General features: G+C 36.9%; 1 protein-coding gene across 17 annotated transcripts in view; it reads right to left on the bottom strand.

The window, feature by feature from the left end:
• The window catches only part of PTPRK (protein tyrosine phosphatase receptor type K), a 387506-nt gene that overhangs the window by 15767 nt on the left and 353010 nt on the right, over positions 1 to 18729 (bottom strand). For 5 of the 17 annotated variants that reach the window (XM_039568293.1, XM_039568299.1, XM_039568294.1 and 2 more), the window contains 11 exons: positions 18229 to 18258; positions 14423 to 14592; positions 12256 to 12291; positions 9826 to 9837; positions 8496 to 8680; positions 6679 to 6766; positions 5792 to 5868; positions 5582 to 5599; positions 3165 to 3201; positions 1286 to 1383; positions 468 to 584 (listed from right to left, as the gene is read on the bottom strand). In XM_039568293.1, coding sequence (XP_039424227.1) covers positions 468 to 584; positions 1286 to 1383; positions 3165 to 3201; positions 5582 to 5599; positions 5792 to 5868; positions 6679 to 6766; positions 8496 to 8680; positions 9826 to 9837; positions 12256 to 12291; positions 14423 to 14592; positions 18229 to 18258 — 868 coding nt within the window. The remainder of the gene's footprint in view (positions 1 to 467; positions 585 to 1285; positions 1384 to 3164; positions 3202 to 5581; positions 5600 to 5791; positions 5869 to 6678; positions 6767 to 8495; positions 8681 to 9825; positions 9838 to 12255; positions 12292 to 14422; positions 14593 to 18228; positions 18259 to 18729) is intronic. The other 12 variants (XM_039568295.1, XM_039568302.1, XM_039568298.1 and 9 more) reach the window with 9 other exon arrangements.

Genomic DNA, 18729 nt, shown 5'->3' with positions numbered 1-18729 from the left:
GAAGTTCTGCTAACTAGGACAAGGGCCCGCTACATTTAAAGGCAAGTATAATAATTTAGCATAGGACCACAACTCTATCACATAGAGTATTCACAGAATTTGTCCTTTGATTGAGATTGACTCAGTGGCGGTCAGGACACTGTGTGTAGGGATGAACTGCAGGCATGACTCATAATGTGGTACTTGAGTTTAACTCAGAAGTGTGGCTGTGGAGAAAAGGTGACTGTCAGAGAGGGGATGGCAGCAGTTGACATTTCTGGGGAAATTCAAAGTCCCACAGTGAGATGCATGCTTGTGTAGTGCTGACGCAATGCATAACTGCCATGGTAAGGTAAGGCTGCCTACACTGTGGCCCTGCTAACAAGCTGGAGAGATTTGGTATTCCACAGAAACATCAGCATAGCCTCTTTCATCCTCCTTGCTACCAGGAAACAGTATTTTGCTAAGCCCTTTCAAAATGCACTCACCCTTCCCAGAGTGAAGGTCCTGACAACATATTCCGCGAGGGGCTCCATCTCTACACAAGTCACTTTGAAGTCGCCATAAACTTCAGTGTCGTCAGGCCAGTACTTGTAACACTTGACCTAAATAAAAAATGGGTATGATTTCACACCAAGGGAAAAGAAAAGCTTGAGGATACAGTACTGCATGTATTGCATTACACCGCATTTATTTCCAAAATGACCATGGATTCATGTGGTTTGTCATGGCTAGTGGCTGTTATGTCAAGTTAAGCACTAGCTACAAGGAGTTTCCACTGCTTTACACAGCTGTACTTAGGTGCCAAATTCACTTCCAAAGGAGCATTTGTATTTTCTTTAGTGCTGAGCTATGGAATATATTTCCACTTATGCTAAACTGTGATGCATTTTGTACTCATAATCAAACTGTTGCAAGTAATCCCAGCTACTTTATAGACCTCCCTGAGGTATGTGTTGCTCCTAAACTGTAAATAATTTGCTGATTTCTAGCCACTGATATAGAAGCACATTTCTTCCACTACTCTTCTCATTTGAGTGACAATATACAAATCTATTCTGCTGACATATGAATTTGGATTCAGACAATTTTCCACTACTCATGAAAGCAAGACAGCATCAGTTTTCAGAAGTTGCTTTTAGACAATACCGTAACTGCAACATTTCCTGGACTCCTCCCCCTTGGCCCCTCAGGGTGCAGGGTTGTCCTTCACAAGACCCTTCTACATTCTGTCAATAGTATGTCTTTTCAGCAGGTTTTTCTTTAAGCTTGCAGCATTAAAAGAAAAACAAGCCCAAAAACTTACTCTTCCAACTTCCACTAAATTTGTGACCATCACAACACAAGCTGACTGCTCCTGCCATATCATTCTCCAAAAGTCATACACAGTCTCATGAACTGGACCTGCAAGAAAAAATTCCAGGTAATATTCTGCAAAGAAATAACAGTCAAAGTGAATGCTAAAAATAAAATCCAGTGCTTTTCAGAGCTGATGCATGTGAGCACACTTGCTCAGAGAATAGAGCTTTGTGAAACCACATCATACCATTGTGCCGGTTTCCAGATTGTATCGTTACTTCTATCCAATGCTGAATATTCTCACTTCAACTGAATTCACTTGAAAGAAATTAATGGCAGGTGTTTCATGTAGCAAAATGGCAGAAGTCGCTTGACAACTACAAGGCACAGCAATGTGTGACTGCATCTATAGTTACACTTCCAGTTTTGTTTTACATTTGTTAAAATAGTGTTGAGAGTGAGTTTCTTCAGATGTTCACCAAGGAAATGCCCATGCCAGAGTGAAGTATCAGGCAGGAGGGCTGCTGGTACAGATATTGTGCACTTGCTATCTGGTTCCTGGCAAAGCATGGAAGCACAAGTAGGCACTGAGCCAGAAACTTCCCACTGAAGTGTATTTAAACTAACTTAACTGCTTTTCTGTGAGGCAAATGAGAAGCACATGTTTAAGCTTTGCCTCCTGCTCTGCTGCAGAGACATGTTCAGGTGAGTGAGAGGCATTTACCCTGTTACAATAATCTCCGAAACAGCTCCTTTACCACCATCCACCAGTACTATAAATATTACTGTATATAACAGATATAGAATCACAGAATTATCTGGAAAAGACTAGTCCAACTGTAAACACTGCCAAGCACACCACTAAATCTAAGAGCCACATTTGAAGACTCAAACATATTCCTTCATATGTTAGATCAAAGGCTGCACACAAAAGCAGCAATAAATTTTTCTCTGCTTTACTCACTGTTATGTGCAATGATTTGCATACTAAAACATAAATAAAATACAAATGTAGACTTAATGCCATATAGAAACTTATTTAGGCAGCACTTACGCAAAAATGAAAAACAAATGTGGACAAAACTTTGAGCATCCTGCTTTAAAATAAGTCTTTACTTCAACTTTCCTGTGTGCACCTACAATCAACTGAGAGACAAATAACAGGATATTTCCAGACAGCTATCTGCTTATGCTCACAGATCAAATAATGGCATACCTAAATCTAATTATTTTCATTTTAAATCATAGCCTCTGATATTTCAGTGCAATCTTAGACTAATCTATTTGATTTTCCTCATTGTGAGGAGTTTTATCAGAAATACAAACCAAAAAATTTCCATAGAAATTCAGGTTTTTTCTCTAGCACCTCTTTTTATTAGTAGGGTGTTACATGATAAAGATTTCCCTCACTCCTTTGTACAAAGAATCTTTGTCCTCTGGCCTTACTTTACCCAGATTTTCTGAGACAGTTTAATTTATCATTACTGTCTTCACTGCATCCTGGACTAAGTTGTAGACAGTAAAATAAAACATTGCAATATGGAAAGAAAAATGCCTCAAGACAGGATGAAACTGTTCTCTTCTCTGTCCATGTCTCTTTTCTCTATTCATCTTCATAATTGGAAATCATGGTAGTAGGTTCTGACTTTATCAGCTGAATTTATCACTGACAGATTTGCTCAATAGCTAATTAACATGATAAATTAGTGCAATTTTTGAATTTATTCACGTTCCACCCGAACATACTACGTTAATTTACCATAACACAAGATGACAACTCACAATACTGGGTATGCTTTATTTTCATCTACTTCTATTTTACCAAAACAGTGTAGAACACTACAGAGAACAATTGTTCAATTTGATTAAAGCTGGCAGATTCTTACCTTGGGTTGCAATGTAGTGACTTGGTCTCTGATATCCCTAAAACAGCAATATAAGTTGGTTTGAGTACCATATTACTAACAGAGAGTGGAAAATAAAAGCATAAGGATACTACAGAATCCTTAGCTCTAGACAACATTTTCAGAACAAACCAATATTTAAGAGCAGCATGAAGCTCAAAACCTAAAAAACCAGTTAATATTGAAAAGGTTTGAATGACAACAGATAAAATGAAAATAAGAACATCTGACTTGAACAGACATTGCAGTGTACCAAGAAGGAGTACTCTAGATTGGTCCCTTGCATCTAAAAATGGGTCCTCTATTGACATTATTTCCCTAGCTGGATACACTGGGGCTTTTATTTAAAATTTAATAAAAATTCTCTGCCACCCTATTATCTCACAGTTGATCTGTGTTCCCAGCTTAGCCAATATGAAAAAATACACACCTTTTGTCTTCTTCTAAACAGAGAATCACTATAAAGCACAAAGAGATATGTGCCCCAGTCCTAACTAATGGGGACAGAGACACTGGTGTGTGCACAGAGTCAAGGTCCTACTGCAGTGAAATGCTCTTGACTGCACAAAGTGTGCATCAGTTATAGTGGGCATGATACACACAAGTATATACACATTCTTGCACACACACACACACATATATATATATGTAAATAGATAGCCCTACACAACTAAGCCTTTCCAGATAGCTGGATCTATGCCAGTGCTTGCAGCACTATACAGCACTAATTGTTCACATAAAAACTACAAGACAAAGAGCTACTGCTCTTGAGGAAATAATTCAGAGTATATTTTGACTAGTCCCAGCAATTCAGCTACAAAGAGGAAGGAAAGTTTCATGTTGCTCGTGAGAAGACAATGCTGAATTTCACAATGTGCAAATGTTAATAACTCCAATTATTCTCTAGGTTAAGTTTTATTAGGCCACTTGCTGGAAGTATTGCATTACAGTGGAATACAAGCCCTTGGATTCTTGGTATTCACAAGTTGCTAATAAAGTGAAGGATTTCCGTGTACCCAAGGAAATTATATTCTTTTCTACAGACTGCTTCATTATCCTGTCTAGAAGCTTCCTCTGGGGCTTCTGGAAACACTTTTGAGAATCTTACTCTTGGCTTTACAAGAGACCAAAATTGCATCCAATGACAAAAGAATTTCTCCTGAAGTCCTTAATATCAAGCTACAGCTTCAAATTATGGAAGTGGAACATGTGCAACATGCATTTACACTCAGTAATGCTTTCGAGAAGAAAAGTGTCACTTAAAAATTGTAAAGTGCCAGTTTTAACTTGTAGCTTTCCTGTCTGCTTCTGGTGAGGTTCAATTCACTCCTAAATAAGAAAAACAACATCCTCAAGGAACTGAAATTATTAAAAATCTGAGAAAGTTTTCTTGTTTAAGGCCCCAGGCAAAGTATCATGGCCCTATTACTTCACAGAAATTGCCATGTTAAAATATCCAAATAAAAAGACAGAAATATATCTGAAGCTAAATATTTGTATCCTGGAAATTCAAAAGGGTCTTAAATAACTTATCAACTAAAAGTGGTCAGGAAAAACTACTAAAGTACGATTATAAAGGAAAGCGATCAAAGCCATGTATTTTAAAAACAGTTGTCATAGCAATTCCACTACCTTTCAAATTGCTTTGGAATTAATTTGAATACAACAACTAGTTTATTCCTAAGGTGTTAATTAGAGAAAAACCATATTTTGTTAACAAAAACACCTGGCAAAATTTGGATTTGTTTTTAAAAATTGTAATATAATTTGTATTCTGATTATGGAATTTCAAATTTTAGAGATTTTTTGCAGAAGTAAGGAAGTTTCCCTGTTGAAATATATATATATGTGTTTGTGTATATACTTTGTAATACCTAAATTAGCACCTTAAAACAAATGTCAGCTAAATATTGCTTGTCTAAAAAAAATTGTTAAAAACAAACTAACAAAAAAACCCAAACCCAACCTACAAATGTCATCATCCCTCCTTTTTCTGCCAAACATATATTACGACTACTACACAGGTATATTTTCAAACAACTACGGTGCAGCATACTATCTAGCTTCTCACATGCTCATGGGAAGGGGAAAAGAAAAACTAGTGGCCAAAATCCACTAAAAATTGGGAACAGCAAATTCTCTTTAACAGATAGGCTCACCTGAGTTACCTAACATCCAGTAATATTCAGAGCTAATCTAAAAGGCTAAATTATCTTTTTAAAACAGGTACAAAAAATATTCACACAAAAAATAAATTTTTTAAAAGAACAGATGAGATAAATTAGATGAGGCATGCATAGTTATCAACTGATAAAAATAGAAGAGGAAAGTAATTAATAACAATATCTATATTAAATATTTACAATAGGATGCTGTTATTCACATATAGTGGTACTTACATCCCTGTACAGCCAAATCTACAGCCCAAACCAAAGTCAGATGTGAAAGAAAGCACAACAATGTCAGTGAGTACTAGGACGTAGAACAAGGAAAGTGTACATTTGTTCTTAATAAAAGAAAGCTTTCAATAATTTTGTAGCATAACATGCAATAATTTCACATAGAGAAGATGGCAAATTGAGAGGGAGAAAGCTGTGCATTCCACTCACATCTATGTAGTTGGCATTAATGTAATCTGAAGATGGATCATCTTCAACAGGTTGCAAAATCACCCTGGAGTGGTCATCTGTAAAAACCAAGTGGTTACGGAGCCTTTTTGAAGTGTGATTTTTAAGTAAGATATTAATGGTAAGTCATCTAGAAAACCAAAATCAGCTGTCATAAGTGCCTCAAAATTTACAATCCTTAAATATGAAGTGTTTACACAGAATTACAAAGAACCATTTTGTCTGAGGTCTGCAATTACTTCAAAAAACATTCACTACATTTCATTAAGTGTAGCTGAAAGGTATTGGCACTGTTACATGTGGTTAAAAAGACACAAAGAAACCAGGTTACTTGCTCAAAGTCCCTTTCAACATCAGCTCCACTGCTGGTAATCTAGAAAACCAAAAATGCTGATTACTCTTTCCTCACTTCCAACCCAAGCCTGCTCAAGTTCATATTGAGACATTAATGAAATCAAGACAAAGGAGTTAGCAATGCACTTGGGATTCGATGAAGAGGTAACTCTTCAGGGACTTGTCCGGCACCGTGATTCCTGCATGTTCAATTGCAAGGGTCAAACAATACAAGTTGCGAATAAACAGAATCAGCGTCCAAATGAGTGCCAGTTTGTTGCCCGTATATGCTTACCACAGCTTGCACAACAGAGATGCAAATGCGAAATTCAGCCTGAGTTATAAAAGGAAGAAAGTTGAACTGTGAAGAAGAACAACAACAACAACAACAAAAAAAGCTGAAAAAGGCACTGTCCTGCTTCTCCACTGCAGGTATTAAGCAGCTGTGCCACCGGAGACTTGCAAAGGAAGAGAGAGCATGGCCCGAGTAACACACGAGTAGAGCTATCGCTCAAACCGAGGACACCGATACTCACATGCTATAATGTTTCCATAGCGGTTCTTTGTTCTGTTTTGATCCTTCTTAGCGACATCCCAAGAAGCTGACTGCCCCTCAAAGAAACTCTATAAATAAAAATGTTCCGAAAGAAAACATTCTGACCATTAATTTATCTCCAAAAATAACAGCTTAAAAGAACTGCCCCACCATAAAGTAAGTTCAGCTTTGCTCGCCTGCCCTGGTCACCCAGGCAGTACCATGGTACAGAAATATCTAGAGAAGAAGGGAGCCTCTCTCCCTCTGACTGCTACCGGTAAATAGGCAACTCACTGAGGAACTCCAGAGGGATTTCAAATCCTGTAATTGCCGGAAGGCTAAACTTGCTTCTACATTCTTGCTATGGAGGAATGACAGTAAACTGAGAAAGCACAGAGAGACTGATCACTCTTCTTACAAGACAGTGTAATACACAGCCTGTTTACTACAGCATTACATTGCTTTCCACATATTATTTAGTAAAACAGCTTTCCTTCCTACAGAGCCATCAGGAACTCTCCTCTGTCAATGTTCATTGTTCTTGTTGCCTTTCATCATATCCCTCCCTCTAGCCACTAGCAAAATTATTCTACATTTTTGAATTCTTAAGAGTTTGATCTCTCACTACTGATAGAAGCAGCTTTTATTTCTCCTTGGCTTTCTCTTCATTGCCTGTAGATATTTTACAGCTGTTGTAGGTCTATGCTACTCCTTCCTTCCAGATGTTCTCTTAATCCTGGGTAAGTTCTCTCCAGAAAATACACAGTAGCCATGGAATCAGAACTTTAATGCACAGTCAGAAGCCCAAAGCAGGGAATAGATGTCATGTATAGTGATAGAAGAAGTAGCAAGCAGGAAAACCCCTGATATGGCATCAGGGACCACCCTCCCCCCCAGCAGTGGCTAACACTTGGGCTTAGCCTTGAAGTTAGGCAGAGCATAACAAAGCAAGTAAAAGAGAGGAAAAGAGCATAATATTCTTTTAAAAACCACACATTTATTTATTCCAGTTCTTATGTTTACAGTAGAGACAGCTGCAGAAAGGAGAGAAGGTTGAAAACTGTGTCAGAAGAGATTACTTACTCAGAGAAAACTCATTGTAAACCTAGCTGTATTTTGAGCAAACTTGGCAGTCCCACTCCCATCTTTACTCTGTGTCCTGCCTGATATTCTAATCCCAAAGAATCACAACAGATTCAGAGACCAGAAGCGAAATGAATCTGTGCTCATCTTCTACCTCCAGTGCTGGGAATTTCTTGCTTCCATTTTAACAATAAAGCTGTAAGTAGACATGCTCAGGCAGGTTTAATTAGAACTTCAAGATGTTACTACTCTTATCATATCTTTACTGCTTCTCAGCTGGAGTTATGTCCCGGTATTGCCCTACTGAGATGCTAAAATAAATCAGGAGAGTGCTTCCAGTCAATGTTTCTTGCAAAACCAGGCAGGTTAAACTCTTTACTTTAACCTAATCCAGGAGATCTGCACTAAAAATAGCTCACATAACTAATTATAGCATTTCCACTAAAGAGCAGCAACAAAAGAGTGGCAACTTCTTACAATATGTTAAAAAGATTCTTTTTATACCCTAGGGAACACACAGGGATTTTCTACCAGGCAGTTGCAAAGGCTCAAATCACTGGACTCCATTTACTACTTCACTTTTGGGTTACATATATAAGAATCTTATGCCTGTTAATCTGTTTTTCACTTAAGCCCATGACATTTGGTTCCATCCTTTTGCAGTACAATGCAAACAAAAGGCTGCCCATTTCAAAGGGATTTTTCCTAGCAAAGCCCCACCACTGGAGATCTCACCTCATACTCCTCTTTAAATCCATAGCTGTCAGAGGTCTTCATTAGGTTAATATGCTGCAGGAGATCAGCCACCCTGATGGCAGGGTGCAGCTGCCCAGTCTGGTACGGGGATTCTGTGCCTTCGCAGAGATAACGAGGGACATCCAGGAGTCGGCTGGACTCTGCTGTTGCACTGTGATTTTCATCTGTATTCACAAGAAATTGGTGCATTACGTACCCACAGAGCAGTAACACCTGCTGCTATACATATTGATACCTATTTTGAACCTCTTCCTTCAAAAACATCTCTAATTTCTGAGAAGGCAAAGCACTTACTTTCCAGCACATGAATACTGTGAAGCACATAAAAGAATTTAACAGCAAACACATACAAAATTTTGCAGTCCTTCATCCAGCAATAAAGATGTCTGAGGGGCATTTTATTTGAAGCTACAAAACTTCATGACATTAATGTACTTGGAAACTCCAGACTCTATCAACCAAAGTAACTTTTTAAGGGCTAATATGTATCAGCAGCAATATTATACCTTAAACAATAAATTAGAATAATTCCATAGTGGTATAAGCACATAATTTGTCTAAAGCCAACAAAGAGTGAATTGAGAACCCAGTAAAAAAGAGAAGCAATTATGCCACCACTTCAGAACACCACCTCCACTTAGGAAGATGAATCAGCACTACAGAGTGGTCATTTTAAGTCAGGTCTTTTAGTAGAAAAATGAAACTTGAGTTGAGTGTGCTAATTTCAGTCACAATTTTTGCCCTGTATAAGCAAAGAAGTTTCTTGTAATGCTCTGTGCTACACCAATTCTCATATCAAAACCAAATGTCAAAGCTGCATGACGTGATCACATTTTGTCAATCCCTTCTGTGAAATAGTTATTTTATTCAAATTATTAATTATCAGATCAAATGAATCTGCACAGGAAGAAAAATTCTAATCTAAGTAGCTATTGGAATGAGAAGTGGGTAGTCAACCCCTCCTAAACTTCTTTGAAATCAGTTTACCGTTTTCCTTGCAAAGGATCCAGATTAGGAGACAAAACACTCTGGGAAAAAAATGAATGCCCCAAGGGTTGAATTTTGTACAATTACACCACAATGCAAACACCATTAATGCCTTCTGAAATTAAATCTCCTGAGAAATCCAACTCTTCAAAATTAGCACCCAAGTTGCTAATTTCAGTACATTTATGCCTCACTAACCTGCCTAACAATATGAGTGATATGCAGCAGTCACTTTTTATTGTAGTGTTACCCCTACTAAATTACACACATTTCAAACCACCTCAGGATTTGTAGTTCTCCCCATTCCTCACAGAATACTTACCAGTAATAGGCACTTTAACCCATTGAAGCAGCAAAAAACAATGAGTGAACAGAACATGAGAAATTTATTTCAGGACTATATTAGAAAATGGCTAAAAGAAAGCGACATTCAAAGTTGTTAAATCTTCACAATATGTAACAATGAAAGCCGTTTAAAAAATATAAGGGCCACATTATTATACTATCAGTGTAATAATAGGGACTTGGGAAAAGCAAAATTGTCATACTAACTTAGTGCTAATGTACACAGAATGGAGAGCAGCATTAATAACTGATACATGAAGAAAAAGAAAACTAGCATAGCTACAAAGTAGTAAGAGTTTCATATAAAAAAACATGTGCTATGATTTAGAACCCATAAAATATTCCTTTTCTCTAAATAAGGCAGAAGAAAACTGTTTTGTCATGCTGGGCCAAACAAAGGCTATATGAAAATGGAGTAGGCCAAATTATGCAGTTCCAAAGAACAAGATTACAGGTACCCAGCCTCTACTACATGGTGTGCCCAAAAGTTTGTACACTTCTCTCCACTATTTCAGTCCACTCAATGAAAAATATTATCTCTTCCAGCTATCAATGGTTTGCTTATAGGAAGAGATTATCATGCCCAGAATAGAATTACTAGCAAATGGAAATGCAGACAGGAACTATTAAGCTGTTCTTCAGTTAGTTCCTTGCCCTTGGTATTCACAGCTGTCTGTAACTGTGCCTACCACAGCAGCAAATACCATGGCAGTATGGGAAGGTACCTCACAGGATCAGACTTCAAAGTTCTCTTGATTATTTGGGAGACAATGTGAAAATCAACAAGGTGAATTGAATGGTGAATGCAACAATAGTGTGTGTTGGAAAGGGAAGTGAAATATATAACTGCAGAATGGAGTCATAGACTGGAAAATGATAACTGTGATTTTACAGATAACTCAATGCAAGTCAGTAACGTGAGCACAATAAAAAGGAGAAAATACAGTTCATTTAGCAGAAACAGTAAAAGTGGGGCATTGGGGTACCTATTCCACTCAGCTCAGCTTTAAGACTTCTTCCAAGAACTGTGCCTGATTTGGGGCACTGCAATTTAAAATTCAGCCTATGACTTGGAAAGTTGGAAAGCATTCAGAGGAAAATAATGACAACAAATTTAGAAAACATCAGCTACAAGTGAAATGATGGGGTTAAACTCAACTAAAAGAGAAATAATTGAGGACACAAGAGCCTTTTAATGTGTAAAAGACTGTTTTGAAAGGACAGAAATGTGCCAGTTTTCCATATTTTCTAGGAGTCTCTCAAAAGGAAATGGCTCAATCCACAGCAATGAAGATTTAGTCTAGATAAGCCTAGTTAGGAAAAACTAGGGGTGAGCATTAATAATACTTAGTAGTAACAGTTAGTAGTAATTAATACTCAAAAAATTGACCTTTGGGTCCCAAATAATACTAATATGAATTGGAATTTATTTTTACTAAGAAGGACTGAGGCACTGGAACATTCCAGTGCAAGAGCAAAACTGCTACAGATTTTTAAAACATAATGAGACGATTTCCATAAAGAATCTGTATTATATGTATAATGTCCGTCTTCAAAGCAGTGAAGGGATTTAATTGCCCCCAGGTCCCTTTAAGCTTTACTTCTAGGAATCTAATTTTCAACTTGTCTACATTCACATCCACTTCCTGATATTTGTCTTTTATCCTAAAATAACCTCAGCAACTGACTGAAACCCAATACTGCACATTGTGTTTATCCAACCGAAAATGTGAGTATAAATTATATCTTTATCTTATTTAAAAAAAAAAAAAAAAACCAACACTAAAACCTGCATTCAGTGTTAGATGCAGCATTGACATAGGCAGTCTGTCCATTTCAATGTATGTTCTTCTTGTTAAAGTAAGTATAAAGCTGAAAAATTTACTAGTTATTGCCAACTAAATTATGTAATTAATACAAGTATACAGAAGTACCTGCTCAGAACATGCAAAGAAAGTTGTTGTTTCCTCTTAGATATTCTGAAAGTTTTTCCCTTTTCTATTTTTCTTCTCATTCTCTTTACTTAGAAAATTGAGCTTTGGGTGCCAAAAAATGCTAATGTGGACCTGCATTTTATTTGTAAAGATATCTTAATAGAGCTCTAGTTTCACATATCAGTTTATTGGAACTCAGTTTCAAAGCTCTGGGGAGAAAAATTTTAGTATTTTCCATTTACATATTTCCTCATTTACTCTTCAGTTAGCAGTGGCTAGGAATAACTTCTTAATGAGTATATAAAATAATTTTTATTCTGAAATTGTTGTCAGTTGTCTGAATTGATGAACTGAGAGTAGAATTATTTTCTGGCAACAGCATAGTTTTACATAAAACAAGCTGTTTCAACGTTCAACCATGCAAGGAGACAAAACTCATGCAGGAATGGATAATGATGGACTAGGGTCCTCACCTAACACAGCTGTCGGCACAAGTGGATCATTGGGCACTGTAGGAAAACAAAGCCCATGAAGAAATACATTACCCTTAATTTATGTATTTTTAAGAATAAAAACAATATACTTCAGAGTATAACCAAGTGTTAACTAAACTCCATTAATTTTATTACAAGAGAAAACCAGAACAAATACAGTTCCAGAAAGCATCCTGAATAAAAAGAGGAATGAAAGGCAGTGATTTCACACTTCAGAAATGTAATGATCAGAGCAAAGAGATCCTTACTGAAATGAAATAAAGAAGACATTGCATGCAATTTAGTTTTTGAAAGGGCTCCTCCTTCACTATTGTTTTTTCACTTCACAATAAAGGTTCACTTTCATAGAACTCACTTCTTTCCTTTTAAACCTATCCTCTCATGTAATAGTTGAATAGCTAATCTCAAAATAAAATGGTATTTCTATAAAGTTTTCCAGGTAATTAAAAAAAATTATATACATTCTTACTGTTAATAGCTTTTTTAATGTGCAGTACCAAAGAGATTGCTCATAATGAGTACAGGAAAATCACAGATACACAGATGCAGATGTCTGAATAAAATTCATAGAATTTTATCTTTCATTATCACAAGAACCATGCAGAGATAAATGCACTGTTTCGGACAGAAATGGCAGAATCCAGGATTTGTTTTTGTTCCAGTCTGGAACAAAAAATTATAATTTCAACGTGTCTGTGACAGAATTAAGCTCCAGTTCTCAAACAATCTGCCTGAAAAGTTTGTTACTTTCAGGAAACCCTGAAAGCTTGGAACACTCGTATTAGCACAGACAATGGTCAGGAGAAACAAATCCTCCAATACACAAAAAATCACATACCTAGGATGTTAGAAATCGGTGATGTTGGACTTCTTTGCCAACCAACCAGGACAGCTGTGGTGGCTGGAGCTCATGGCCTTGGCATCATATCAGTCCATCTGAAAGGCTGCCTGTGTGCCTGGCAGCCCTGGTTCACTAATAGCCATGTAAATTCCTGATGAATACTTAGCCTGGGATCCACCATCACAGTCCATATCAAAATGTCTCTGCAATCCTGCCTCCACAAATTTCAATGCCAATAAGACATCAAACTTTGGAGACTTTTCAAACTGTTCCAGCCAAAACTGTGTAGAAAAACCACCAGGCTGATACTAAACTCCCATTTATAATTGGTTATGAGACACTTAAAATGTTAGCATTTTGCAGTTTGGTAAGCTTCAATAAACCAAGCAACAAACCCTACTCCAAAACCCATTTCCCTTAAAACAACCAGGAAAGATCTTAAGAGCCTTAAGGGATGTATTTTGCTCAAGCATGGTAAGCGGTATTGGAGACAAGAAGGGATATGGAGTGCCATTCCCAGAAGATGGCACTTCAGAAGCAGCTCAGGCAGCTCAGATCTATTTAAAGCCAAGCCACAAGTCCATGGAGCTGTGCGAAGCTCAGGTTCCTACCAGCTCCATGGCAGAACTGTATCCCTTTGTAACTTATACACTAGTTTTGAAATATTCAGTCTGCCAGTGGAGTATCTTGCTTTTGGCAAGGTATAGAGCAGATGTTGGGAGGCAAGAGTGCTGAACAGTGGCAGCTATAACCCTTAACAGTCAGAAGCCCAAACTTTTTCAAAACCAGACAGTTGGCATCTCTATAAAATATGAATACAAATATAGAACAAATTTGCAGATATATTAATAAGCTTGTTCCTAAACTTCACAAACAGCAATAAAAATTGTCAATGTTTCCTTCTGTTGTAATGTCCTTGCTGCCAAAAAAATAGAAATTAATTTGGACCTCATATTATTATTTTTCATGACAGACACGGTGTTATGCAGTAATATTTTATGTGCTGGCATTAAATAGTCTCATGAGGGAAAACTCAATTTCAAGTTTTAACTGAGTTATTCTAGAATAGGTATAATGCTTTCCCTAAAACAAATATCATTGCATAGTGAAAGCACATGCAAATATTTAATTAAATAACTTCCCGCATTCCAATAAGGATAACACACAAATATCCCTACTCAGCCTTTTGCTTTACCAGTGTTCCTGGAAAAGCTGGAGCTCAAAACAATTTTCCTTAACAGCAGAATTGTTTTCTGCGTTTCCATATTCACCTACACTCTGGAGTATCTATCACTCTCTACTTACATCTGGGGCTGAAGTTATGAGAGTCCATAAATGTGATTGACAGGGGATCCTCTGCATGCAGAGTGCTCTGGTCGGCGTAACTCCTGTCCATGGCATTCACCATGTGGGTCATCTCCTGGCGGGTGGTTCCCATGGCATCCTTGCGCTTCTTTGCAAGTTTGCTGCCCAGCCAAAAAAAGACAAAACGTAAACTACCTTAATATTTGATGAACATTTGTGTCTACAGTAATCATTCTCTATAATCCTGAGTGACTGAAAAGTTTGACTTATTTCCCTTTGTACAATTTTTTCAGCATGTAATTGGTAAAACTGTGCACCCTGCTATGAAACAGTCATGGTCTTGTGTTTTCTGTACACACACAAAAATGCTGTAAGCACAGAAGTGCTTACTTCTGTAGCCTGGTAGTAATTTTTTTTCCTGTGGAGTAATTACACTAATATAAACAAATTAGAGAATATAATTACATTTTAACTGAAATGACAAATAAGAAGCATCTGTGCATGCAGTTTTATCAACCATCTCCATTTAAATATCTGTTTTGATTTTATAAATGGATAATTCATTCCCCTTGCTTGCCTTGTTGGGAAAAAGAGTCATGTAACCTTCTAAATTACTTTGTTAGTCAAAAAACCTATGAAGTAACAAAAGAAACATAATTATTCAATACATATTTATATTACGTTTTATGTAAAAGGTTGTGCTGCCCGTTCAATATACAAGATACAAGAGAATACCACACTATGTTCCTGATACTGAACTTTGGTTCTTTGAAAAACTAAACCACCCTCATCATTCTACCCTTTCATGCAGTTTGGGAACATCGCAATCTTGACATTAACAGTCTTACACTCTGTATCACAGTTAAAGACCAACCTAATCTGTACAACTAAACCCCTCAAATTAACAGCCAATGCTCTTAAAGTACACATTTCAGAAATATCTCTCAATTCCCCCCTTTTGATAAAGAATTGGAAGTGATTTTCACTGTCTCCAGGAGTCAGATGGAAGAAGGTAATATATTTTAATTATAACTTAAAGCCTACAGCACTTAAAGCATATATCTCAAGTAGCAGGAACTATGCAGAGCAGCATGAGGTGCACCTTGGTTCTGCAGAAACCTGTAACATGCATTACACTGTTCTGAAATCTCCCTGTTTTCAGCTGAAACCATGACTACAATACAACAGATAACAGACCTGTTTAGTTGGATAAATCTGACGCCACATGGGAGAGACACAATCACTTAAGACACTGAGTTCTTGAAAATGTATATTTAAAACACTGCTTATCTTCATAAGCTTTTTCTGCACAGAATACCATCAAATGCTCTGGTAATTGTTTAGACAGTGTTTATCTTACATTTCTCTTGACTAAAAGGACTGCCAACTTTAAATATGCCATTCACATTCTAAGAGCAGACAAGGATAATATTAGACACTTATTACATATTAGAATACTAGATATTAGGAAGATATTCCTTGCTATCAAGGTGGTGAGACATTGACACTAGTTGCCCAAAGAGGTTGTGGACTTCCCCTCTCTGGACATTTTCAAGGCCATGCTGGATGGGGCTCTGAGGAATCTGATCTGGTGGAAGATGTCCCTGCCCACAGCAGGGGGCTTGGAAGTAGATGATCTTTAGGGTCCATTCCAACACAAAAAATTCTGGGATTCTATGAAGACTATTAGTGCAAATTATCCATCCATTTACTTGTTGAGTCCTGGGAATGTTCACCAGAAAGGACCTACACTGTTCTCTAGGGCAAAAGTACTTCATGCTTGTGCATATTTAAGAAAAAGTCATAGGGCTGTTTCTTAAGTAAAGAGTCTTGGTTCATGATGAGGGACCACAATGTAGAATATGGATGGACAAAGCCCTCCTGTGAATAATATATTCTTCCACCAATCAGACTCAGGTCCTTATTTTGTCACATTTCCCACAACACCTCCCCCCTTCTTTTTCTCCATCTACGGATGGAATAGTTGGAAAATTACCACTCAGTAATATTCTCGCTACAAAAATCCCAAAGGTGGTCTATAAACCTATCATTTTTTTCATCAAACTGTTGTTTGATGGAGTTCTGTAGCAGTTGTTAAATGAAAAAAAAAAAAAAAATGTTGAATGTCCCCCCTAAAATGCTTTATTTTATACATTTACTCCACACATTCCTTTCCACTTAAGAGGAACTGGTTTAAATGACACTCTGGTTGAACAAATGAAGACCATAAGAACTTCCAAGAGTGAAACTGCTTGAGCTTTATAACTGGTTCCCAATAGTATCAAAGCCTTCACAAAACTAGCATTTCTAGTTCAAAGTAGTTTTTTAAGTTTCAAAGCCTTTCAAATAGTCTCTGTACACTGAAGAGCACCTTTTCCTAACAGAAACAGAACAAAAAGACTATTACATCTCATCTCTCGACGATATTAAGCTTTTCTTTGAAGCATCACTTTGTAACAAAACCTGCTAGCTAAGCTAAATAAATCAACAGCTATTAAGGCTTTCATGTTATTAGCTTATTACAGTAGCTACTTTCTAATTCTTAGGCTCTGCTTCAATGCCTAAAAAGGCCTATTGTGTTGTATTACTGCAACCCAAAGCTGCTGGGAAGTGGGAGGACAGCTTTATTGTTCAACAGCTCCTGGCTCCCTTGCAGTTTGATGACTTCTTTTTCCTTTCCTTTCCTTTTTTTTCCTTCCCTCACTCAGTTAAAGGCACATGCAATCTATGCTTCGTGATAGTTAGGCGAATCATTAGGTTAAAGGACTTGAAGCTGACAGAAAGTGTAAATGATTCTCATTATCTGCTAAAGGATTCAGTTGGATGAATCTGCACAGGTGGGTGTTACAGTGGTTGGAGGGGAAATGTGCTTCATCATAGGATGAAACTGTGTGGTTAATTATCTTGAGTTGAAGCAATTGTTATTTAACAAGGAAATTATAATTTGTCACAATACATCAGAGAATGGCAGTTACCTAAACTAGCTTATCTTTTTTTTTAAGTTTGTTTAAAGAAGTCCACTAATTTTGCCTAAAAATGTGGAAGAGCATCATTATCGGACACCACCACTTCATCAAAGCACTCAAGTGCATGCCTAGAACTCCTCTGAAGTCAAGGGCTTTGTGCATTTATTTAAAATGAAGGAGGTGTGTAACTGCTTGCTCAATCACAGACAAAACTGTCACAGTCCTCACAAAAACTCATTTGGTCAACAAGTATAAAAAAAGTCAGTTTTTCTTCAGTGAAGCAAAACTTTATACAAACCAATGCCATAAAATAAGATCCACACTTAAAGATGTGTATGCAAAGCACCTCAAAAGCAAAAGAGGCAGACCATAAACCATTTATAAAAGTTTGGCATCTGCCTACAACCTGCACAGGAGAGGCGGTGCACAAGATCACTCCTGAACTGACACTTGAAGAAAGTTCAGTTTGTGATTTACAGGCACAGTTCACTAACTAGGAAATGGGAAAAGAGCTTTTTTCCTCAGTCTGATGTGTTGCTGTGAACCATAATGCAAATTAAATTATGATTATAATAAACTAAAATGATAGTTAAGGAAAAATCTGTAGCAAAAGCTAAAGTCTCAATATACAGTCAGAAATACAATATCCCTTTAAAAAAAAGAAACAACAGGGTAAGAATAAAAGGAACAATGATACAAGCAATTTTTCAAGCCTGAGAACAACAAAAAGTAACAATCAATAGAACTTTGGAAAAATTATAGAGACTGTTTTTCTTTTTTAAAAAGGGATACTGCATCTTTAAAACACGTAAAATAGTACGTCACCCATATTCTACTTACAGATAGTAGGAGTAAGAATAGTAGCTCCTCCTGGCAAGCAAATCACAGACAGTGGAAAAAGAGAAGCAATGGTGAATGAAAAGCGTGACTCTGTCACATCCAATAAAGCAGAGAAATGTGCGTTTAAAAAAAAGTTGAAAAATTCATGTTTCTTTGGTTAGCATTTCAACTTGCTCATGCACAAACTAGCCTTACTTTGCCATGCAGTTAAAAACAAACAAAAAAAAAACCAAAACCAAAAAACCCCTAGCGTATAAAAATGATTTGTTTTTTTAGAAAGACCACTTGAGAAAATTACATGCTGAGATTTCACTTATTGCCAAATATTTTGAAAATTAAATGGATTGTGTAATTTCAACATGCAGTTCAGCATAATATAATGATTACCGCCTAGATGTCATGACAAATGAACAGCTGTGTACAAATCTTGTGCAGCAGATATGCTTTTTACTTTTCCATCACAAAAAATAAAGGTTCCATTATAAATACATTTAATCAGAA

The sequence above is a fragment of the Corvus cornix genome, chromosome 3 (assembly GCF_000738735.6).
Source record: "Corvus cornix cornix isolate S_Up_H32 chromosome 3, ASM73873v5, whole genome shotgun sequence".
In the NCBI taxonomy this organism is placed as follows: domain Eukaryota; kingdom Metazoa; phylum Chordata; class Aves; order Passeriformes; family Corvidae; genus Corvus; species Corvus cornix.
Note: the sequence above shows the minus strand (reverse complement) of the source record. Positions and strands in the feature narration are given on the sequence as shown.